General features: G+C 41.3%; 1 protein-coding gene across 28 annotated transcripts in view; it reads left to right on the top strand.

The window, feature by feature from the left end:
* The window catches only part of FHIT (fragile histidine triad diadenosine triphosphatase), a 1435777-nt gene that overhangs the window by 626139 nt on the left and 785294 nt on the right, over window positions 1-24344 (top strand). For 3 of the 28 annotated variants that reach the window (XM_079935614.1, XM_079935604.1, XM_079935593.1), the window contains exons 1-2: window positions 6358-6424; window positions 7508-7564. The exons of 23 other annotated variants lie outside the window; for them this stretch is intronic. In XM_079935614.1, coding sequence (XP_079791740.1) covers window positions 6365-6424; window positions 7508-7564 — 117 coding nt within the window. In that variant the 5' untranslated portion in view covers window positions 6358-6364. Of the gene's footprint in view, window positions 1-6357; window positions 6425-7507; window positions 7565-23911; window positions 24193-24344 lie in introns of those variants that run through there. 2 more of the 28 variants (XM_079935612.1, XM_079935613.1) reach the window with 2 other exon arrangements.

The raw sequence follows: 24344 nt of genomic DNA, 5'->3' as shown, positions 1-24344 counted from the left end.
GGAAAATATTTTCATAGACTATGAACGGGTTCTGGATTATCGATTCTGCTCTATTACTTGTGAACCAATCAAAGAAGTAGAAAAATCAGGTTACTGGAATATTTGTCTTGAAAAGCAACTGGAGTTAGAATTTCTGTATTGAAGTGATAGCTTTATGCTGAGATGTGCATTTGAGTACCAAGCCTGGTTTAACCTCTAGGTGCCCTCTGTTAACTCACAGAGTATTGATGGACCTTTCTTGCATTCACTGCAAGACTTTGTGAGTCTCAGAATTTCACTTAAATATTTTGTTGCAGAATGTGTAACTAGCTATGGATCTGAATGAAAAATAACACCGGGTGAGTCCATAAATAAATAATTAAAATTGTATGTGAATAACCCCCGGGTGAATACCACCATGGCCATATAATGTAAAGAGTTTCAATAGAACTCCAACGAAATACATCTGTGTCTGGCTCCAAAGATTGCTTTCTGAAGATTGGAGAGGTAGATTTATTAGAGTGTACACATTTCTGATTACGCATGCATATGTTGTTGTGAGGTTTCAGGAACATTAGAGTCCTGTGTATTCTTTTCTGCTGCCTAGAGAGAAATTTGTTTCAGAATTAGGTATGACCAGTCAGCTTCAGCCTACTCTTATATGAACTGTTATCGTATTTACTGACAAACAGGGACATAATCCCCCTTTAGATATTCCAGCTCAACTAGTAACTGTAAATGTTCTTTTTATTTTCTAATCTGGCAAAGCTAAGGGGAAAGAGCTGTACTAAAGTGGTTTTGTTGATGCCTGAAGTGATGCAAAACTAAGATGAAGGTAGCAAATACAGAAAAAAATAAATTAAAAATGATTTCTTTAGAATAGGTTTATGGGCTCATGTAGTTTAGTGGAGTGAGACCAAGAACCAAAAATAATCAGAGAGCCTCCTGCCTAAAAACAAACACATATAGTCAGGAACATTAGGGCATTGCTAGTTATTACACTGAAAGGATCTTCATTCAGCAATAGCAAAAATAAAGAAAAAGGGAAATGGGCTGGATCTTTGTGGATAGTTAGCTAGCATTACACGGAAGTGGAAATGGCACATTCTGGATCACAGTTGTACAATGGAGTGAGGTCCTCTGTAATTTCTTTCTCCTTTTCCATGTTAGATGAACAAATATAATTAGAGGAGACAGTAGGTTCTGATAAATCTTTAGTCCTGGGCAAAATGTTTGAATTCCTTAGTCTTCAGTTGACCATATTTAATACAAAATGAGAGTGCATTTGGGATTCCAAAGGGAGCAGTGACTTAAGCATGATACAAAAACAGTGCTTGATCTTGTATCCACTTGTTTATGGCTTGGGGCAATATTACCTACCTTCATTTGGACTCACTGATATTGCCTCCCTAGTTCATGAGTGTAGTGTGTGTGTAAAACAGATCTAAGAGGAGCTTCTTTGTTGGAAGTGGGTAATGGGCAGTGGTGGTGCTGATAAATTATTAACAACTGGCTCTCAGGGGGAAAAAAATCTTGATATGCAGCACTAGAGGATTTGGAGATTTCCACAGGGCAAATGCTCCCACCATGGCCAATTTCAGTTTATCAACCTGACATCAGCGGGCTCACAAAATCCTGAAAATGTAACACGCAGTTCTGATGAGCCAGTGGGAGCCGGCTCCAGCACACCCCTGCTAGATTTCTTAACCCCAGGCCATTTTGTACGGCTGTTTCTGCAAATACCAGTAAGGCCCTTGCAGGCTCTGGAGAATGCCTTTTGAAAACAACTGGCCTTTATGACCTTTAAGATCCCTTTCAGAGCCCAGATTCTAGAATCCTTTCTCAAGAAAAGTTTATAAGGTGGAATGCGTTGTAACTGTGTGAGATGAAGTGTTTTAAAATATCAGTTTATACTGATACTATTCTTTCTAAAACTTCCTAGAGAGCTGGTGATTTAACTCGGATACTTTTAGAGAATATGTGTAAAATATTTAAAAAGTGGTTTTAGGGATGGCAAGTGATTCTGACTGGTACCTGCGGATACTTCTGGTCTTTGAGCACGGAGCCATTGCCAGATGAGATCTTTGAACATGACAAAATGTTGCGTGTCATGTAGGACGGAGGCTAGCAAATGTCACTCCATCAACCGAATCTCGCCTGCCGCCTGTTTCTGTGTGGCTCATGAGCTAAGGATTGTTTTTACATTTTTGAATGGTTAAAAAAAATAAAAGGTGTAATAATAATTTGTGACACATGAAAATGATAGTTTCAGTGACTATAAATAAAGTTCTGTTGGAACACAGCCTTGCCCTTTCATTCATATCATCTATAATATCATATCATCTCTGACTGCTTTCATGCTATACCAGCAGAGTTGAGTAGTTGCAAAAGAGAATGCGGGGCCTGCGGAGCCTGAAATATTTACTATCTGGCCCTTTGTTCAAAACGTTTGCCAACCCCTAATCTAGGGAATAAGTCTCTGAGGAAATATGACCAGCTGGTACAAGGTTCTGTATGGTGACTGAAGACATAGCAATAGGAAAGCCAAATTCATCCATAATGAGATTGAGAGGAGTTGCACAATGAAATGGAGAGAGCCACAAACGTCCCAAAATATGAAAAACATTAAGGAGAAATAAGGAATTTCTCACTCTGCCCAAATCATCTCCTTTTAGGTTTTTTTGTAACCTAAGACAAAGAAACTTTTCTTCTCATGCTGTCATGTTGATGTGTGCTGAGTTAGATGGTCTCCTGCTGCACAGGGACCCTGATGCTTCTACTCAGTAAAGGAGTGTCATTGGTGGTTCCAAGGGCTGGCTTTGGAAGGCAGCTATGCTCACCACTGTACCGCCTACAGCACTTACAAGGCCTGGCTTTGGAGTCAGACAGATGGGGATCATGTCCTAGCTCAGCCCCTTATTTGATGTATGATCGTGGACACATTTCTTTTAACAGTTCTCAACTTCCATTTTCTCACCTACAAAATATCAGATTATTCTGAGTATCAAGTAAAATATTTAAATTGCTTAGCACGGAATCTGACACATAGTAAGTGTGTAATAAATGTTACTTTTTGCTTGTACACTGTTGTTATTGGTATTATGTTATTGGTGTTATTATGCTTGTGTACCTCAGGGCCTCCCATACATGTACATATTTATGTTTTGGGTTAAGCTTTTATTCTTTTAGTAGACAGAAATAAATATTTAATTTGGCAGTATCTTGACATATAACACAAATTCTTTTCACACCAAACACTCCATCTTCTGGATATTGTCTCAAAATGAAATTCATGCAAGTGTTACAGTCTCAGTCAATATTTCAAACTTTGGTTTGGTGAGAAGGTGAAGTGCCACATTCATTTCTTCCCAAGAGGAGGCTGCCCTCCAGTGGAAACAACTCTGGTAAGGGGAGAAAATCATTTTGGTAGTTAGGACTATGCAACAACTGTTCTGTAAAATTCTTTTCTGTTACAATATATATGTTTATGAAATTTAAGCATATCTGCAGGGGAGAAAACGCTCCCACTGTCCTAGTACCTCCACAGTCTGCTCTAATGATGGCATTCACCAATTAGACATTCATTCCTTTGACATTCATCTTCTGTCCCCCCACGTGGTACAGGCATTTCTTTAATCAAGTAATTCTTTTTTTTTAAAATTTATTTGTTTATTTTATTTATTTTTGTCTGCGTTGGGTCTTCCTTGCTGCGTGGGTGCTTTCTCTAGTTGCGGCAAGCTGGGGCTACTCTTCATTGCAGTGCGTGGGCTTCTCATTGTGTTGGCTTCTCTTGTTGAGGAGCACGGGATCTAGGCACGCGGGCTTCCGTAGTTGTGGCTTGTGGGCTCTAGAGCGCAGGCTCAGTAGTTGTGGCGCCTGGGCTTTGTTGCTCCGCGGCATGTGGGAACTTCCCGGACAAGGGCTTGAACCCTTGTCCCCTGCGTTGGCAGGCGGATTCTTAACCACTGCGCCACCAGGGAAGCCCAATCAAGTGATTCGTAACCTCGGTTTCACAATAGAAAACTAAGGTGCTTTAAAACATCCCGATGCCTAGGTTGCACCTCAGTTCAATTAAATCAGCATCTCTGGGGGTGTAGGATCTAGGCATCAGTATTTTAGTTTTAAAGTCCCCTGCACACACTGCACACAAAGTTTAGCCTACAGCGAAGATTAATAATCACTGCTTCAAACCTTTTGGTTTTTAAACAAACTTGTTTTTGAACAAAGTAAAGCAAAAATACTGCTCTCAAGTCAGTATGGTGTCTGCTCTTCTTAAGCATGCATAAGTGTGCTTGTATTGGAGTCTCATCTCCAGGGAAATTTACTGGTAGAATCTTGTTTCATTAGCTTGTTAATAAAGAAGGATCTTATAGGTAGTAAAAGGGGGTGATAAGAAATGAATCTTTGCTACTTCTCCAACTGTAAATCCCACCGATGGGTTCTGTTTGGGACCAGTAATTATTTAGACTTTGATAACCTCATGGCTAAAGTGTACAGAGGCATTTGGGCTCACCTGTCAAAAATGCATTGACATAGCATGAATTTATAAAAGAATATTTTCTATGTATTCACTGGTAGTCATGTGTTTTTCTTTAGCCTGGTGATTACACATGCTGCTAAATTTTCTTCTCATTAACATACGGTTTCATGTGTTTAGTTCATTATAGATATTTTATTGATCTAATCTTTTACTTAAATAAGAATTGCTATAGTTGTTTCTGAGTTTGAGGCTATTGAAGGAAGTTTAATTAATTTTGTTATCTGTGAAATAAAAATAATGATATTACCTACCTCCTCGGGTTGTTAAGAAAAGGGAAGAGATAATGTGTGTGAAACCTCCTAGTGGCTGGTATGCAAGTAGGCATACCAACGTTGTTATGATATTTAGGCAAAGTATAATAGAGGTCAAGAACAAAGGTACTGGTGTTAGTCTCCCTGGGTTTAAATCGCATCTAGACTACCTGTCAGTTCTGTGTTGTTAGGCAAATTAGTTACCCTCCTTAAGTCTTCATTTCCTTTCCTGGAAACTTTTAGGCAACTTTGCTTTTGGGGGGGGGGCGGTAAGGTAGCTGAAAATTAAATCAGTTAAGTGAAATCATGAATTAATGTGCTAATCACTATTCCTGGCATTTGGTAAACACCTTTTCGTATACATACCAAAGGAAGAAAGTGTATGTGTGTGTGTGTGTGTGTGTGTGTGTGTGTGTGTGTATGCACGTGTGCATGAGAGACAGAGAGAGAGAGAGAGAGGTTATATATTCAGTCAGAGCTGGAAGCGACCTTACCTTGCTCCTTGAGGTCCCTGAACCAGCAATATCAGCATCACCCGGGATTCTATTAGAAATGTGTAATTTCACCACCCCAGACCTACCGAATCAGAATCTGCATTTTAAAAAGATTCCTGGTGATTTGTGTTCACACCTGAGCAGTTCTATTCTAGTCAACGGATGGCAAATACAGGGCAAAATTGCCACCACTCCCTTGTAGAACACCCTTGGCAGGCATCAGTCATCAAGCATGGCACTCTATCCCTCAGCATCCTGCCTAACTACTCCAGACAGCCTCAGCTAGTTGATAGGAATTGTCATGCGAGATGCGACCTATAGGAGAAGAAACTTATTGCATGGAAACAGCGACTTGCCTGAGCTAGAAAGGCAGCGAGTTGTCCAAACAATACTCAAATTCAGGGTGTGTAACCCTCAAACTGGTAAAGCTGTAGATTACACTGCCTCCACGGCGCCATTCAGCAACTCATAGCTACAGTATAGCTGGCTTTCTGCAACAACTGGCACGTCAAAACCAGAAGGACAAAATAGGATTCTGTGACACCATGGAAGCTGAAAAGAAATTGCTTAAAATCAGATTAACAGTGCTACTGTGTTTAAAACCCAAAGCCTAATGGTAATCCCTGTGGTGATAATCTAGGCATTGTGAATTAAAAATATCTGTGATGATCGGTTAATTCCACTGATTTCCAAAATTCATTTCTCTTTAAACTTTTTTTCACTTAAGCATTTTCTTTTTAACAAAGGCTTTAGTACTTGAAGGTGGAGTCACTGAAGTGACCAGTGAATCCATTAGACACAATTTTGCAAAACTAACATTGAACAGGGCACTGAATGAGGACATATGTATACTGCCTTTGCCTCTTACAATTGTTTTTGCTTGAAATTTTAAATCTTAGGCTGGAATGAGCCTTGAGATAGCATACGATCCAGCTTCTGTCTCCTGGGAAGGAGGGAAGAATTTTGTTCATCACCAGCGACAAATATGTTCTGCCTAGAGCAGAAATGGAAACACCATCCTAATACCTCTGAAATTTATCTTAAGCATCACGTCTGCTGTTGCACTGAGGCTGCTAAACATTTTCTGACTCATTACTCAAATGACTCATGCTCCATTTAGTGTGGAGGGAATACATGGAGAAGCAGCCAGATCCAACCGAGTGAGTAAGCAACTGGCCAGAGTTCCTTGCATTTTGTTACCTGGGCCGTTAATTTGCTAGAAATCTCAAGATGTTAATGTTCCTCTGAAGCGTCTGGCTGACGTGAAGAGGCTTCTTCTTCTACTCTGGAGAGTATACCAAAATTTCTCCTTCTCAAAATGAAACAAGGGATTCCCAATTTTCACATTTCAGGTTTATCCCAAGCCGTAATAATAGTTTAGGCAATGTAGGACAGACTCTATCAATTAAAAAAAAACTACATATTAATATATCTGTATATATATGTATATATAATGCTATATATTTATATATCTATGTCTATATATATATGTATTTGCATATATATGTATGCAGTGTATTTTTGTGTGTACATATGTATAGGTGTATATGTATGTATGTGTGTGTGTATATCTGTGTGTATATATGTGTGTTGGTTTACTTTAATCAAAACTATAGTCATTTGTTTCAAAATTTTCAGGAAACAGTTCTTTCCCCAGTGCATTAACTTAGTCAATATACACATCATTTTTATGATTTGGAAGTTTTCCATATACAAGCATATTTGACTCTCTGCCACAAGAGATGGGTGAAAGGATAATTGCAGATGCATGAAAACCAGAACCAAGGATCTATGACAGTGTCTCTTGAAATAACATTAAAGGTCAGATCATAAAATTACTTTCCTTTTTTGAGTATTTTATTTCTTTGCTTGGAATTAATTTCATATCCAAAGGCATGGTATATGAAAGAAGACATCTAGGAAATGTTTTCTAGGAATTAGCTCTCTTCAATAGTCAAAAAGGAAATTTGGAAACATGTCTGTATAAATAAATATAGTCACATTTATATAAATTCTTTGTGACTCTCTTCAGTGGTGATGCAGTGTGACTCCCTCATTAAAATTTTCATTTATTTTAGAATACTAACATAAGGATCAATGAAACCCATTTTCTCCTTGGAGTCAACTACTTTGTTTTTGGTTTGTGTGTGTGTGTGTGCTTTATTGAAGTAGAGTTGATTTACAATGTTGTATTAGTTTCGGATGTACAGAAAAGTGATTCATATAAATATATTCTTTTTCAGATTCTTTTTCATTACAGGTTATTACAAGATATTGAATGTAGTCCCCTGTGCTATACAGTAGGTCCTTGTTTATTTTGTATATAGTTCAACTACTTTGTTTTGTATTAACTTTTCAACTAATTTTCTTTTAAACTATTCTTAATATGTATGCCACATGAAAAGAATGTGTTCTGCATAAGGTAGAAATTAAACTGGCTAATTTCCAGCAAATGAAATTACGCAGGTAATTTATAAGAATAGGATCTTTTTTTTCCCATTTTAAACTATAGGCTGAATAAGAAAGGGCAGATAATGTAAATATTTATAAACTAGATACGTAAATGGATTGCAATTCTCTATCCCTATCTATGTATTTAAGTGTCCATTCTCTGTGTTCAGAAATGGATTTTGGAAGATATGTTGGTTTTCTTTCATCATCTTCCTCCCCTTCGTGCATGATGTTGGGCTGGAGCCATACAAAGTGATTTAAACACACTTAGTCTCAAGCCTTTAGGAACTTAAAGTGATCTCTTTAGCCTTTCAAAGAGCTTGCTATGAAATTGGAGTCACCTGGAGTTATTGAAGCAATTGAATTACTGTTAACTAATATTAGAAAAGGGAAAGCAGAAGACTGAAGTCTGTTTTCCTAGCAGCTAATGAGGCATCTAATGATTCAAATGTCACTCTAAAGCTCGCCTCATTAAGACCGCATCTTCTTTTCATAAATGTCCTGGGGTAGCCGAACAAGTATATATATTCACTTACTTGAAATAAGTAACAGAGCTTTCCAACCAAATTTAAATATGAAAGGAAGCTTCTTAGCATTGATATCTTCTAAATGTGTAAACACATTTCTTAAGAACAGCATCAGAGTGGTGGACTCTGTATCTTTATTCTTACAAAATTCAATTTTTGGATTATTTGAAAGTGGAGTCTGCCATCAAATTAAATGCACCATCGACTACATGTTTATTAAGAGATTTATTACCAGTTGCCTTATTTACTGTACTTTTATTAAAATACTACTGCAACTTCCATCTGAACACTCCTAATTTAGATATTTAATGGGAGGTCATAAGGCACTGAATTGTCCCTGTTATTTTTGGCCTACTAGATAGCATGGGGCACCTAACTTTAGGGGAATAAATTAAAGGGAGGGAATCTAGGTAGCTTCTGGACATTTGGGAAGCCTGTGCACTTGATTTTTCAAATTGCTGCTGAAATGCAGCTCCAAAATTAGATATATGAAAGCTTGCTTCCTGAACTGGCTCAGTGTTTATTTAAAAGAGCCAGAAGAACCATGAAGTTCTAGGCCCTGTGCTTGGGTAAATGCCCAATAAATATCTGTTGAATAAAGGAATGAATCAATGAATTGGGTATTACAATTTGGGGTCAATACTCTCTTTTTTATTTCTTTGAGAAATAGCAATAAAGGTGTTTTTCCATATTTACATCTATATTTAAAGATGGTGATCTCCATGTTGGATATGTACTTATCAGTGGATGAGAGCAGTGTGTATACATAAATCTACCTATGGATACAAATATGTAATTAGATTCACAAGCTGTAGGAAATGGGGAGAAGTATACAGGTTTTCAGACTTTCCAAACTGCCTAGAAAGATGGGTATTAATAGTGTTGCCTCCGGAGAGTTGGTTTTTCATCAATCACCATCTCCGTTCCGAGGAAAGCCCTTTTCCCATTACTTTTCTATTTTAAATCTATTCCCCTGCCCTGGCTGATTGAACCTTTCTGAAATGTGCCAGGCAGAGAATCTCGCCTCTTCTCTCAGCTTGGAAATAATAATGTCTTCACATTTTCATGGCCTTTTCTGAAATGGGAACCTTTCATTTATGTTTCACCCTCAATTGAAATAAATTGATTAACGTCATGGAATTGTGTTTCACCACAGACCTTTCGAAACAAAAAGCTGCTTTTCTTATGTGGTAAGGGAACAGATTGTCCTAGATTTCTTTATGCTCCAAGGACTCAGGAGCAAAGGATCTGTTTTACCATTACATGTTATTGAATCCTAAAGAATGATCAGGTTTCATTGCATCCCTTTTGCTGTGTTTTTCCCTGGAGCAGTCCCAGACCCCAGGCCCTTGGCATTTAGTAATCACAGAGCTCTCTCTGGGACCCCTCTTCCAAATCTCTCAGATTTTCCATCTCCTTATCTTTTTGCCCTATGAAAGGTTCTGTACCTTGCCTTCCACTTCTTGGTTTTTTTTTTTTTTAGTTGTAATAATCATATTCTTAATTTCCAACGATCATCATCTTGCCTCTTACACTTGCATTTTCCCCCTCTCACAGCACTTGTGTTGATTAATCTCTGTTTCACCAGGTCCATTCCCCTCTCTTCCCTGCCCTGCATCCCCTGAACTTCCTTGCTGGTTTTCCCAGTGAGAGGCATCAGGACAAGTTTGGAGGATGAGCTGAGAACAAAGTCAGGATATTTTTTACCTCCTCTCTTTTGCCTCTCAGCCTCATCTCTAGTTGTAGGTGCGTCCTTCTGTTACTGCAGCTCCCTCTGGGCAGCTTGGTCTCCAGGGGTAGCGCTCACTGACCTTGAGTAACACTATTCCTCCCCTGGCCCTTCAGCATTAGGGGTCGTGATGGCTCCCCTTGTTGCTAGTCTCTGGTGCCCACCATCCATCATTTGTTTTCTAACACTGTCCATGCCTTTATTCAAGACTCTTCACCTGAACCATCAGGAATGAATTCTGTTCTCTGATGGATAGACAACCTGTTCTCAGCTTATAGATGTGAACTGTTCTTGATTTCTCTGAGGATTTGAATTAGAATTTATATTTGTAAGTTCCCATTTGACTCATGACTTCTGTCTCTGTTGCCAGTTGTTCTCTCAATGTTAATTTTTCTTAACTCTTTTATTCTTTCAAATGAAAATCTCATTTGATTAAATAGGTAATTCGTAAGGGTTTCCTCCCCTGCTGTGAACGCCGATTTCTACATCTGATGGGTCTCCCTGCCTTCAGTTCCAGTCCACTGAGCCCTCCTGGACATCATAACCAGATGAATATTCCTTGTACACCTCTCTCTGATGTCTAAACAACAAAAAAATTAGATTTTTTGGTTTGGTATTGAAAATCTTTGAGCGTCTGGATCTCAGCTTACCATTTTGATTCTCTTGTCTCAGTAGACCCTCGACCTAGATTTCCCTTCCTCACAAGCACATCTTTCTCATCCCTCTTTCTATGACTGTGCACATCTAATTTGTACTCATGTTCCTAACTAGCTTGTCATCTACCTTCTCAGCCAAGTGCAGAGATCCCTTCCTCCTTCACTCTTATTCTGACCTTTATCACTTACCTCCTTGTCTCACATATTTCACTGCATGTCTTGTCTTACCAACTAGAAGGTAAATTCTTTGGAGACTAAGATTTTTAAAAATTTTGTTTCTCGTTCAATTATTCACTCTCCACTCCTTCAAACACTTTTGCTATTATCTCTGTTCTCGGGGCTATCAAGATGAGACAAGCAGTGTTCCCAGCTTCAAGAAGCTCACAGACAACTGGGGAGACAAGCACATAAGTAATGGGGACACAGTGTGAGAAGGGCCATGATAAGACACAGATGAGGCAGGAAGAAGGAAGGAGGTCTGGGAAGGCTGGGATGGCTTCCGTGGGTTTTCTTACCCTGGCAGGTGGAAAGAATGACAGAAGATGAGCAAGGGGCGCTCTATAAATATTGGTCAACTGATGGAGCTTTGTTTTTAACTTAGGAATGGGGGCATCCAAGGCTACACGTTTAAGTAAGGCCTTGGTTCCAAAGTGACCAATTGGACCATGGTGTAGCCAAAGTATGGGTTGTTATCCCAGACGGACTCTTCACAATCTCGAAGTTTCCATTCCCAGGCTGCGATTCTTGAGGAGTTAGGAGGGGAGTATAAGACTCACAGCACTCCACAAGGCGTCCTTTTCAGCTGTGGCTGGCTGCTTTTCTGAGAGCTTAGCACCTGCCTCAGCTGTGCCCAGTTACCAGATGATGGACAGGTGGTACTGTTTGAAGCTAATGTGGCACTGATCAGCCTCACTCTGGTCTATGCTCAAAGCTAGTTGTAATAGTTAGGGCTTCAAAAAAAAAAGCTAAGGTAAAAAGAGAAGAGGAGAAAGAGATGCAAGGATGCAGCTGATAATTTGTGAGCAAAATTGCAAGCTTAAGTGGCTTTGCTGAGGTTGCTTCCCTTGTTGCTCTGCAGGAAAAGGCAGAAAGTGAGAAAGCGGAAAGTAGGAAAAAAGGAGATGGCTTGGAAGTTTTGAAGAGCTCCTAGACTCCTGGTCTTTTCTAGCTCTCCCAGCCACTGGGTTTCATTTTTTAATTAAGAAATAGAACACAGTAGTGGAAAGTACCCAAGACATAAACGAACACACCATGAATTGTCTCCACTGGGAGAATCTTCAATTTTCTGCCTGGAGGGAGAAAGGTCAGAATCCAGGTGATGAGAGTTGTTTGACCCCGCCCTTCCTCCAGCCTTTAATTGGGGGCAGCTGACCTTCCTTTCATTTTCCCTTTTGGAAAAGCCAGAGAGAGTGGAGTGTGTGTCGTCTCTCCTGTTTCTTAGAGCTGCTCTGGATCCTGCAGGTCAGTCCTCGGCTCAGGAAGGGCACATGTAGATCCTGGGGAACAGGAGAGTTCACACTGGAGGTGGGTGAGAGGGGCACGAGTCTTTCAGGCCGAGTTTTGCAGTGCTCTGGCCTCTCCTTCCTGTTCTCACTGTGGATATTTAGTTTGGGGATCTGAGGCGGGGAGAAAAAGTGCTGGAGGTGGGACTAGGATATGGCTGGGACATTTGCTAGCAAATATCCGCTTTTCTGCAGAAATTCAAATCCACAGTGAGATTGGGAAGGGACTTCTGCAGGGGAAGGGAAAGTATCTGATGGAAATGGTCATAATTCCTAACAGTGCGCCGTGGTAGCCTCATGATTTGGGTCCACCCTCTGCAACTGGGTTAGTGACTTAGCCTTCTGAGGTCTATACTTTCTGGTACAAAGCCAGGCAGTTCTGGGGAAGAGCTTGTTCTTTGGCTTTGGACAGACATGAGTACAGGTCCTGGACCTGCCATTTAGTAGCTTTGGGACTTGGGCAATTCATTTTGGTCCTTTCAGCCTCAGGTTTTTTTTTTTTTTTTTTTCTTTGGTACGTGGGCCTCGCGCCGCTGTGGCCTCTCCCGTTGCGGAGCACAGGCTCCGGACGCGCAGGCTCAGCGGCCCTGGCTCACGGGCGCAGCTGCTCCGCGGCATGTGGGATCCTCCCAGACCGGGGCACGAACCCGCGTCCCCTGCACCGGCAGGCGGACTCTCAACCACTGCGCCACTAGGGAAGCCCCAGCCTCAGTTTTATCAACCAAAAAGTGGGAATAATAGGAGCTATCTCACTGAGAGGATGAAATGAAATACTACACATCGAGCAAATTGGTGGTGGTGGTGATTAAATAGCTCCCCTAGTTGCTGACCAAATGGTCCCAATGTTTTATCCCACTATCGCTTTCCTTTTTACATCTCCTCAGCCAGCATTCTGCTCTTTTTACACTAGGATGTTTAAGGGACTTTTGACTCAGGTCAAAAGAAATAATGTGGTAAATCTGTCCCTCTATGCCATTTAAAGTCTTCTATCCTTTCTGTCAATGGGCCACATGTGTTTTGTTTTGTATATTCTAGGACTTGGGATGGTAGGAGTTATGCAAGGGGTAGAAAGAGAAACCACAGGGCATGTGTTACGTGGGGTATACTAATGGACCTCACAGTTGGCTACCAGTATAGGGTGGGATGCGTGGTCTTTTTGAAAATGTTGGCTGTGGACTTTTTTTTTTTTGCGTTACGCGGGCCTCTCACTGCTGTGGCCTCTCTCGTTGTGGAGCACAGGCTCCGGACACTCAGGCTCAGCGGCCATGGCTCACGGGCCCAGTCGCTCCGCGGCATGTGGGATCTTCCCGGACTGGGGCACAAACCCGTGTCCCCTGCATCGGCAGGCGGACTCTCAACCACTGCGCCACCAGGAAAGCCCCATTGAAAATGTTGGCTGTGGACTTTTAAGCTATTATGTTATCAGCAATCTGTTTTTTCTGCCATTGTTATTTGTCAATATGCCTAGAGGTTAGGATATGATAGACGTATCCAGTAAATAGAACAAATATTAATTATGAAATACAGAGAGGATATAGCCTACTGATGCTCAGCTTGGAGTAATTAAAATAAAAGGAATTCTCTCTATATGTGCAGAGAAGAATGCCACTTACTACTTTTTTGTACTGCTTTGAAATTGGAGATTTTACATCTAATTTCTGCCCGATTACTTCTGTTACCTTAATCAGTTGGCTATTGATGGCTTATCTTGGAGTGTTGGTTTCAAGTGACCATGATCGAGAATTCAGACTCTAAACCCAGAAAGACATGCAAGATCTTTATAATCCATATTTTCTAACGTGAGTTCAGAAAAATCCTAGTCACTTGACATGATCTATCCCCAAAGAATTCTGTACGTAGGGAGATGCTGCAGATTGTAGTGCCTCCTGGAGCCAACAGTAAAATAGTTAATCTTCTGCCAAGTCCTAAAACCTCTGTAAAACCTGTGTAGTTGGATTATTCAACTCTTTCCCAAATCCCTTTGAACACGGAACCTTTTCTTCATGTAATGCCTGTTCAATCTTCCAGAACAAACTTGGGGAAACACTATCTTGTTCCAAGCCTTCATTTTGGAAATGAAAAGCAAAGGCCAAAGAGGCGATTTGCCCAAGTTTGCTATACGGTGAGGCCCTTGAATTTTCTGCCTGTGTTCCAAATCAAACATTATTACCTTGTAATTGAGGGAAGATGCTAATGAAAGGGAATTCTTCCTCTCATGGACTTTGCCTAATAGCTTTTGTTAACTTGCTTTCTGATCTTTTCTGCATTTTGGTTTTCAAAGAACACTCTTTCCAGAGAGGGTACATACTAGTATTGTTTATTGTGTAACCATGTAAGTTCTATTGTAATTACAATTTTGTTTCTTTTGAATCCATAAGCTTTCTCTTTTCCCTCTAAAGCTCACCTGTCTTTTATTCCCCCCCAACCCCCAACTTTACACTGGCAGAAATGTCACCGTCCCTTGTTCTTCGTCTTGAGCATTACCCCACGTAACCGATCTGAGGACCTGCTTTTTGCTCCCAGAGAATATGCACATTCCTGTGCGCTGCAAGATTTTCTCAAATTCTCCTCAGAAGCCGAACGACTTCTGCATAATCTACTACTGCAAAAGGAAATTAATTGATATTATTAATGTTTTTCCCCTTGATGACAATTGTTTTCTTGATCTCAGTGTAGGTAATACATTATGCAGGGTTCTGAATGTTGGCTTGTGGATGTGCCACTCACTGGGGTCATTAAGTACCCTAAACCACGCTCCTCAGGATGCGCCTTAAAGAGCAGAATTGCAGGGCTTGCTCGCCAGTCTCCTGCAAACTATGATGGCCACTAAGTGTTCTGAGAACTCTGGAATGAGTGTTCTCTTCAGTCCCGGGTTGGCAGTATTTGATGTGAATTCAGTGTGGTTCAGTCCAGCTAACGTTTGCTTTCTCAGAGTCAAAACATGTGCTCTGTTCTGGAGATTATTTTTTTTAAACGTATTTTGTATTGTTGCTGCCCGTGAAGAGTTCACCTTCTAGTGAATAAGACCAACTTCTAAATGAACATGACACAGGGTGTTAAGTGCCGTATTATATGGTGTGCAGAAGGCTAAGGCACAAAAAGGAGTAAATTCAATGGGAAAAGGCTTTATGAAGCACTTTGATGGCATCTTGAAGCACATCTCTTTGAAGGCCAAGAAGCTTGGTAATTGAAGTGTGATAAATATGTTGTAGGCTTCCGTGCCCTCACGGTCTCTGTCCCACTTCCAAAACTCTTGTTCCAATTAGAACTCTTGCTCTCAAAATACGCCATATATGGAAATGTATTAATATCAAGTGTATTGATGTAAAAATTCACCATTTCATTCCAGATTATAAGTTTCAGTGTAACCCTTTAAATAGGCCGTCCTATTATCTTCTTCCTCTATATGATTATTCCTACCACCTCCTTAGTGCTTATTATAGGTCAGCCTCTGTACTGAGAAGCTCCCATTTCTTTTGTTTTTAATGTATATATCAGTCTTTACTAAGTGTTTTTTTAATACAGCAGGTTCTTATTAGTCATCAATTTTATACACATACATGTCAATCCCAATCGCCCAATTTAGCACACCACCATCCCCACCCCACCCCGGGGTTTTCCTCCCTTGGCGTCCATACGTTTGTTCTCTACATCTGTGTCTCAACTTCTGCCCTGCAAACTGGTTCATCTGTACCATTTTTCTAGGTTCCACATACATGCGTTAATATACGATATTTGTTTTTCTCTTTCTGACTTCACTCTGTATGACAGTCTCTAGATCCATCGACATCTCAACAAATGACTCAATTTCGTTCCTTTTCATGGCCGAGTAATATTCCATTGTATATATGTACCACAACTTCTTTATCCATTCGTCTGTCGATGGGCATTTAGGTTGGAGAAGCTCCCATTTCTTGCTGGGTTTATTTTCCATGTAATCCTGACAATGATCCCATGAAACATTACTTTTCAAACTTGTCTACAGATTAGAATTCTCTGGGGAGCATCACAAACTACTACTGCCTGTGTTCTAGCCCCAGAGGCTGATTTAATTGATCTGGGATGTAGCCTGGGCTTTAGGGTTTTTAGAAGATCCCCAGGTGGTGATGAATATCGTTTAAAATTGATTGTGGTCATGGTTGTTAAACTCTGTGAATAGATTAAAAACCATTCAATTGGATACTTTAAATGGGTGAATTGTATGGCATGTAAATTATATCTCAATACAGCTCTTATATTTAAAAAAATCCTAGGTGAATAATTTGGGAAGTACTGCTATAAAGTAAGTGGAGAAACTGAGACTTGGAGAAACTTAGTGACGTGCCCAAACCCTCATAGCTAGCCACGGTGGAGTAAGAACCTAGGCAGTCTGACGCTAGAGTTTGTTCTTACCAGTTACTTCATCCTATTGTCTTAAAACATGAAGATGATTCTGCTATCCCATGACTCCACAGTATATGCTTGGAGAAGTAGTGATGGATTTGCTCCCATCTATCCACACACCCTCAACATGTCATGTTGTATAATCAGTGGATCTAATTTGCAAAATCATTGGCATTAAGACAAGATAAAGGAATTAGCCCGTTTGGGAATAACATTCTGAGTCGGTTTATCACAGTACTGAAATGAGCTGAGCTAGCCTCCTTTGGTGGCCAGGAGGCATCCTCTGAAGCACATTGAAAGAAGAACACATGGGTATCAAAGTTATAAATTCAAAACCAACTGTTCCACATCCTGGAACCTGAAAATAGAATTCTATTTAAGAGATACTGCCTGGAATGTTACCTTGCTCTTTGTCAACCCTCTACTGAATTTGGGTATAAAACGCACATAAAAATAGTTCAACTATAATGGGAGAAATGTTTGGGTTTTGTCTGCAGATTGGGAATAAGAAGGCAGGCCTGCTTGGAAGGCCTGCTTTTACCATTCCCACGAAAACACAAAAGGAAATGATGAGCCTCTTCATAATAAATTGTCATAAATGTGTTTTCTGGAAGGAAGGCTGAAGGTGTAAGTCCCTAGAGCAGCATGGTGACTTTCCTGAGAGGAATGCTTTGTCTCTTCTATGTAAAGATGATCACTGCTGACCTCTTAATGGCTGCTGCTGCTCTACCTATGTGCTCCCTTTCTGAATATAGATTGAGTTCTAAAGGATGAGCTCAGCTCAGAGCTGAAAGGGAGGGAACTCATTAAAAATGGCCTTTCTAGAGGCTTAAAGGTTGAGTTTCAGGGGATGAGTTTAGTTCATTTTGCTTTAGTAGTTAGGTGCCAACTATCTTCTCAAGTGTTGAGAAATGTAGCAATTTGCAATCTATTTCTTATAGACAAACATCAGCTGGGAGACTAAGTTATCTTAAATACTAACGATTAAAAAAACAAACAGCATTGTCTGTAGTTGCTGGAGATATTTGCTTGGATTAGTGTTTGTTTTGTTTTTAAATTAATATTAATTTCCCTCTTTTTTAAGTCAATGAAATCCATTGTGCTAATACTTTTCAAGGAAGAAGGAGTGCCTATTAGAATCCAGTAGGGAGGAATAAAGTAGGAGCTAGGCATTCTGGCATTCTCTAGCAAATGAAAAGGTTGTACTGTTGATGAATTCTTTTATTCTGTATTTGGGATCAGCCCAGCTGATTGTTCTGGATCATCAGGCTGAGTTACCCTGTGTCCTGTAGGGAGGTGGGGGCTTGGGGAGCTGGGGTGGTGTGTCCACCTGGAGGCTTCCCAGTGGCACTCACGGGTACTCTGACCCCCTTTTTCTTAGTTGTTCCGTCATATCTCCATCCATCAGTAAGTACTTTTAGCTCTTCTTCCAAAACATGTCCAGTATATGACCCCTTCTCACTCTCCCTCTGCCGCCTCACGAGTTGAAGCCCCTGGCTCAATTGTAGAGCCTTTCCCCTGTTTGGGCTGCTTCTATCCTTGCCTAGCCATAGCCCGTTCTCCACACAGCACCACGGCACTCTTTAAAATCTAAATCAGATCATCTTACTCCCTCGCCTGAAAACCTTCAAAGGTTACCTATTTCAATAAGAGTAAAATTTAAATGGCTTAGCCTGGCACTGCCCGTCTGCATCAACCTTCTCTTTCTGTCTTCATCCTGGATCACGATCCTCTATTTCACCAGGCTCCAGCCAGGTTGGCCATCTTTCTGTTTTTCATTCGTGATTCAACTTGGTCCACATCAGGGTCTTTGTGCTTGTTCTTCCCTTTAATTAGAGGGTCTTCAGTAAATAGCAACCCTTTTCCCTGCTGTGTTTCCCAAATTTGTCATTGAAATGTCATTGAACTTGTCATTGAAATTGTGAAAGGAATGGCAGATAGAGGCCAGGCGTGGTGGACATGGCATTAGATCTTAGGCAAGGTGGCTAGCTCAGGAATTCTCAGAGTCTTAATATACATATGAATTACCTAGGGATCAAGTTCAATGCAAATCCTGATCCAGTAGTCAGGAGTGGAGCTGAGAATTTGCATTCCTAACAAGCTCCCAGGTAATGCTGAAGCTGTTCCTCTCAAGGCCACACTTTGAATATTAAGGGGCTGACTGGTATTGAACCCCCCAAATTTTAGGCCAACTAATGTATGCTTATAAAATATTCAGTGCCAGGCTCCTCTTAACACCTGGGAGTGGGGAAAAGCAGGCCGCCCTCACTAACACCCTGGATGGCTGGTCTCTTAACTAATCGATCTCAAGTGAGACTTTTCTTCTCAAGTGGGTCAGAGGGATCCCACCTGACCATCCAATCTTGATTAGTTATCCCACTGCCCATCCCTTTCAGCTCCATTATCCCACGTTATTATTTTTTCCAGCTCTCACGATGATCTGAAAATCTTATTTTGTTTATTGTTTTTCTCCTGATTAGAGAAGGAAGCTTAGCTTGTCTTATTCACTGCTGTATCCCCATAGTTATGAAAGGCAGTGCTCACCATATATAGTTCCTGAATAAAATAATATGGAGTAGTTAATCTAAGACAGATTGTCCAGAAGTTCCACGATGGTGGAGCCATTTCTTTCCTGTTAATCTTTGTGTCTCTAACACCTAATGTAGGACATGGCACATGGAAGATGTTGAGTAAGTGAATGAGAAATCAAATTAGAAATAGGGAAAGCATATTTTAGAGTAACTAGTGGATCAAATCAACTAGCAGGTGTTACTTTACCTAGGGGTAGGATCATCTCCATACTTTCCCAGCCTTTGTTTTAATATTAAGAATTGTGCCTGAGTAGTTGGTAACAGGCCGTTTTGGGGGGATGGAGGGGGCATTCAGAGTCCATTATCAAGAGGCTGCTGAAAACTGTACCACTTGATTGGAGGCCATTGTCCACTGACACTTCTGAGCAGAGACACAAACATTCCTGAGAAAGAGTGAGCCATCTATTTCCACCTCTCATTTTTCTTTCAATGATACCAGAACCACAAAGTTCGGTTGCTGAGTTGCCTTTTCAAGTCATAGTGGATAATGGCCTTAACTTTTTTCCATCTCTGTGAGAATTGGGCTATTCACCTGTCCTCTGCCCAAATGGCTATTGCAGATTTTCTCATTTCAACATTCTTGACAGAGGTTTTTTTTCTTTTCCATTTCATCATCATCTGAGGCTAGGAAAAATGGCTCAAATATTCTTTGACTAGCTCTTACTCTGTCAGTAGAGGTTTTGAGGATTCCACTTCTATAACTTGGCTGTAACTGGATTAAACAGAGAAGAAGAGGGAAAGAAGGATTGAACTAAAGTTTGTTGAGTGTGTCTTGTAGTCTAGGTGCTTTGGAAGAATAGCTATGTGGAAAGCTTGGCCTTGAATGTTGGCTTTGTTCTTTGTTTCCAAAATGGGATTGGCTTTTATGTAGGTCCCGCTTTGTATCTTTCTGACTGGTAATTTGAGGTCTAATGCCTACATGTAAGCTACTGCTTTAGGGCGTTCTACTGTATTGGGTTGCTTTGCTTTAACAGAGTAGGCTCTTACAGGATACATTAAGTAACTGTTAAATTCTAGAGATAGGGACTTTGAAAAGTGCAGGGACTGAGTCCATTATTCGGCTGATGTTTACTGGCTGTCCACCATTTGCTAAGCACTGTGCTGGCTGCTCTGCACATGGGAATGTCAAATGGAATCTTATTTCTTTCTAGGAACAGTCTGTTCTCTCTAATCTCTGCCTCCTTCCTTCCCTTCGGCCCTCTCTTAGACACACACATACACATTCACTCTTTCCATTAGGAAAAGCAGCAACTGCCCTGCCTGGTGACAGCCTGGCATCCCCTCGGCTGTGGCCTACATGCTAGTAGAGAAAAGGTCATCACGGAAAAGTGGAAACGGGGCTCCACCCTGCCGTCCTTCTCTTGGACTTGCCCATAGCTGTGAGGTGTGCACCATCATTCTCTTACTCAGTATGTGGCCTGCCTGATTCTTGCCAGTTATCATTTTCAACCTTGGACAGGGAGAGGAAGTCAGATCAGACCAGACCTGGGGCCCTGGGGTCCCATTGATATTAACGAGATTGATATTAACGAGTACTTGGAGAGGAAGACCCATTTGGTTTTTGACTTGAACTAATTTATGTACCGTTGACTGAGAGAATTCAGAGACTACTGGGAACTGCCCAGCTATTCACAAAGCTGTTTTTGCCTCTCTATGTGGCTTCTGGGTCTGCTTGGGGAGGGGGGGTTAACAGATAACCCTAATCTCACACAGTGTTCCCTGCCTGCAAGATCATGACCTAGTACGTGAGGTGGAAAATTGAATGCATAATTATAGTATGAGTGAGGGGTACTGTATTAGGAGTGTGTCCGAGGTATGTTAAACAAGGCAGAATGGTAGGACAGGCCCTCTGCGTGTGTTTCCCTCATTTTTTTGCAACAGATTGCATCTTTGATAGTCTTGATAATGGAAGGAAGTTACCCCTCAATATAAGCTACAGTTATCTGTGCACTGTCTTGTTTGTAAACTTATAAACTGCAGTTTCCTCATTAGAGTGTACCATGTTACAGTTTAATTTGCATCTTACTTACTGTGATCTGAAACCTTTGGGAGTCATCATCCTGAAACATCCATACTTAACTTCTCTGGACATAGGTGCCCTGGCCTGTCCCCAGCAGCGTAGCATGCCCAGAAAAGTAAACCAACACAGGAAGACTCCAACATTTTAGCAGTAGGCTTAGGCAGTTGAAGGAGAGTTTGAAAACCAAGCAGATTTGTCGTAACAGTGTTTGTAGGATGGCTTTGTAAAGAAGGTGCGTTAAGTGCTGGTAGGAGAGGTGCCTGTGCCTTCTCTCTTGCCCTGGAGCTGGCAGGTTAAACAGCCTCCCAGAGAGATGTGTGTTTTTCACTCTCTCAGTGAGTTAATGGAGAAAGTGAGGTTGATATTAACGAGTACTTGGAGAGCAAGAGACCCCTTGTGGAACAGTGTTTGAAGATCAGAACTTTGTAAGGTGCATTGTCCTCTAAAGCCAGAGAAAGTGCATCAGCAACTTGAGTGGAAACATCAATAAAGAAATAATAAAACCTTGTTAAGCGGAAGACTTCTGGGAAAGTGCATTTAACAAAATTGAAGACAAGAAGGGTAATCTTAGCAGCAACCTGAGAAAATGTCATCGGAGAATTTAGCTGTAACCGGGAGTGCTCTACAGCACATGTACACTTCACTCCTTCTCGGTGACAGTGACACATCTTTTGTAATCCTTTCTCTGTGCACCCTCAAAATGGGGTTAATGTTTTCTTTGTGCTGAATTTCATAGAAATAAGTGCCCCTAGAGAAACCTTAATTATCTCTTTATTTCTTTTTTTCTCATGTTAATTCCCTCTACGCTTGAAAATTAATACCACTGTGGATTTACAGAATTTGCTAATTAGTAAGAAGCTTGACATTTATTAATACAAAACTATGAATAAACCTACTAATTTAAAAATTATGTCACCATCAGAATGTTCCCATGGAAGCTGGAAGCCCCAAGAAAAATGTAGTCTTTAGATATTTATTAACAAGGTGATTAGTTAGAGGATTACCATAGGACATGTTATTTCAGTGCTAGAAGTTTATTATTCATGTTCCTAACTGGAAGAGTTGAGATTCTGGGAGATTACATGTGCTACCACATCTTTAGCTTGAAACGGATGGAACCATCTCAAGGCTACCACGAAAGCTTTCCCTGGATCACTAGACTAAAGGCTAAAAATGAAAAGTAGGTTTTGCATGTCATGCAGCAACTGGGGTTGATTGGTAATGACAATCTGGAAGGCTCTGCTGAGAAGCTCCTGCTGGATAACACGTTATGCCTGGTCAGTGATGTGAGCCATGTATAGGAGCAGGAAGCCACAGCGTGAGTGCTAGGTGTGGGCCCTTCCTGATATAGACCAAACCAGGCAGTGAGCTTCCCAAGCAACTTTTGTTCTTTTCATTGGGTGTCAAAGCTCTTGGGAGTCTGGGTTTAGCAGCTGAAATGTTCTTCCTGGATGATGTGGCAGGAAGAGTAAATAATGCCATGCTAGAACGCTAAAAAGCACCCTGAGCAAAACTCTGACCTGAGCCATGCAGAGGCCTCCTGTGGCCATATGTGTACAGGGAAGCCAGTCAGGGAGATCGCAAGAGGCTGAGTGGCTCAGTTTGTTTCCTGAAAAGAGAAAGGAACTGGGGCAGGGCTTAGAGGGCACCCCTCTCTTGTCAGCAGTGGTTCCGCACGTGGCTTCTGACAGTCTGTACCCTGGCACACAGAGGCAAGGACTGTAAAGATAGGAGTTTGGTTGTGCCAGTCAAGCTCTGTCCCAGGAGGGCCCTTGAAGTCGGGATCATCTAAACAAAATCCCTTGAAACTGGGATAAAACTTTTCAAGAGAATTTCTTTTTTAAGTCTATTTGTTGCCTTTTTCAAAAAGCCATGGCCTTTGCTCACATTTGTCATCAAACCAAGGTTCAGATGTGTAGGTTACTAATCACTGGCATTTGAAACGTTACTTTGAAAGCAAGAGCCTTTAAGGCTACGGAGCTCTAGAGATGCTGCTCGGGGAGAACGCTCATCATCATTTTCCGAGACTGGAAATCCACTCAACAGTACATATGCACTTCATTAGTGACTGCTTGTCTGCCTTTTAAGTACCGTGTTGTACTGCTCAGCCCAGTTGGCAGTGAAAGGTGCCATAGATCACCCTTAGCAACGGCACAGGCTGGAAGGAGAGTTGCCCCTTCCTCTCCATGTTTCTCTCATGTTGTGGGCGAACCAAGTGAGCAGGTGTGGCAGAGCCATGGAGAGAGTCAAGGAGAGCTTGACTATGCCCTTGGCCTGTTCCTTTGGCCCTCAGAGAAATGGCGTGGCCACCCTGTGGGCTCTGAGTAATCTCCTTCCACCTATGGAAAACCAGACTGACTCATGGTTTTCCATGACTGACTGTAGGCAGCAGCAATTGTACGCTTGAAAATTAATTCCTTTCCTGCCAACACGTTCTTTTGTGCGTTCTTGATTTCACCTCCTCTTCTCACCCACCTGGATGTAGACATTTGCAATGATCATTTACATTAAAGGAAGGTACAAGTGATGTCACGGGGGCAGAAGATCTCTCCTAGCATTGCTGGAGGTAGACAGCAGGCCCATGTCAGATGCCCCAGTACAGATCTTACGTCTGCGTTTTACTTGCTGTGTGGGCTTGGGCAAGTGACTTCCACTCTCAGTGCTTTCCTCTTCTGTAAAATCAGGATGATGAAAATACCTCCTTACAAGGCTGTTAAGAAGAATAAGTGAGATATTTACATGAAGCATTTAGCTTAGTGCCTGGTTTATACCAAGAGCTGCAGGACTATTAGCTCATTACTAGTATGATTAACAAATGCAAATTTTTATTAAGTTAACTGCACAAGTTTTCTAACTGTCTCTACATGGTGGGTGGCCGTGCGAGGTGAGGTGTTCTTGCTGGCTTCACATGTATAGAAATGCTGACCCCGAGTACTCTTTTCAGAAGCGGCACCTCTGAGCTTTATAAAGCTGTGGAAAGAACATTCTTATCCCTGTGCCATAGTCACTTCTAGACAGTGTTCAGCATGGTGATCGTTGTGGATGAGGGAGCAGCTACATTGGACACAGGTAGAGTGTCACACCTGGGTTAGGCCACTGCTTCTCACCTCTGATGCTGGTCTCCATCACCTTTCCTCAAACCCCACCGTAAGCCCTCATCTTGCCCTGCCCTTCTCCGAGTAGTGCTTGGGTAGCCAGTTTGTTCTACTGAGACAAGCTTT

Source organism: Stenella coeruleoalba, assembly GCF_951394435.1.
Source record: "Stenella coeruleoalba genome assembly, chromosome: 10".
Lineage (NCBI taxonomy): Eukaryota > Metazoa > Chordata > Mammalia > Artiodactyla > Delphinidae > Stenella > Stenella coeruleoalba.
Note: the sequence above shows the minus strand (reverse complement) of the source record. Positions and strands in the feature narration are given on the sequence as shown.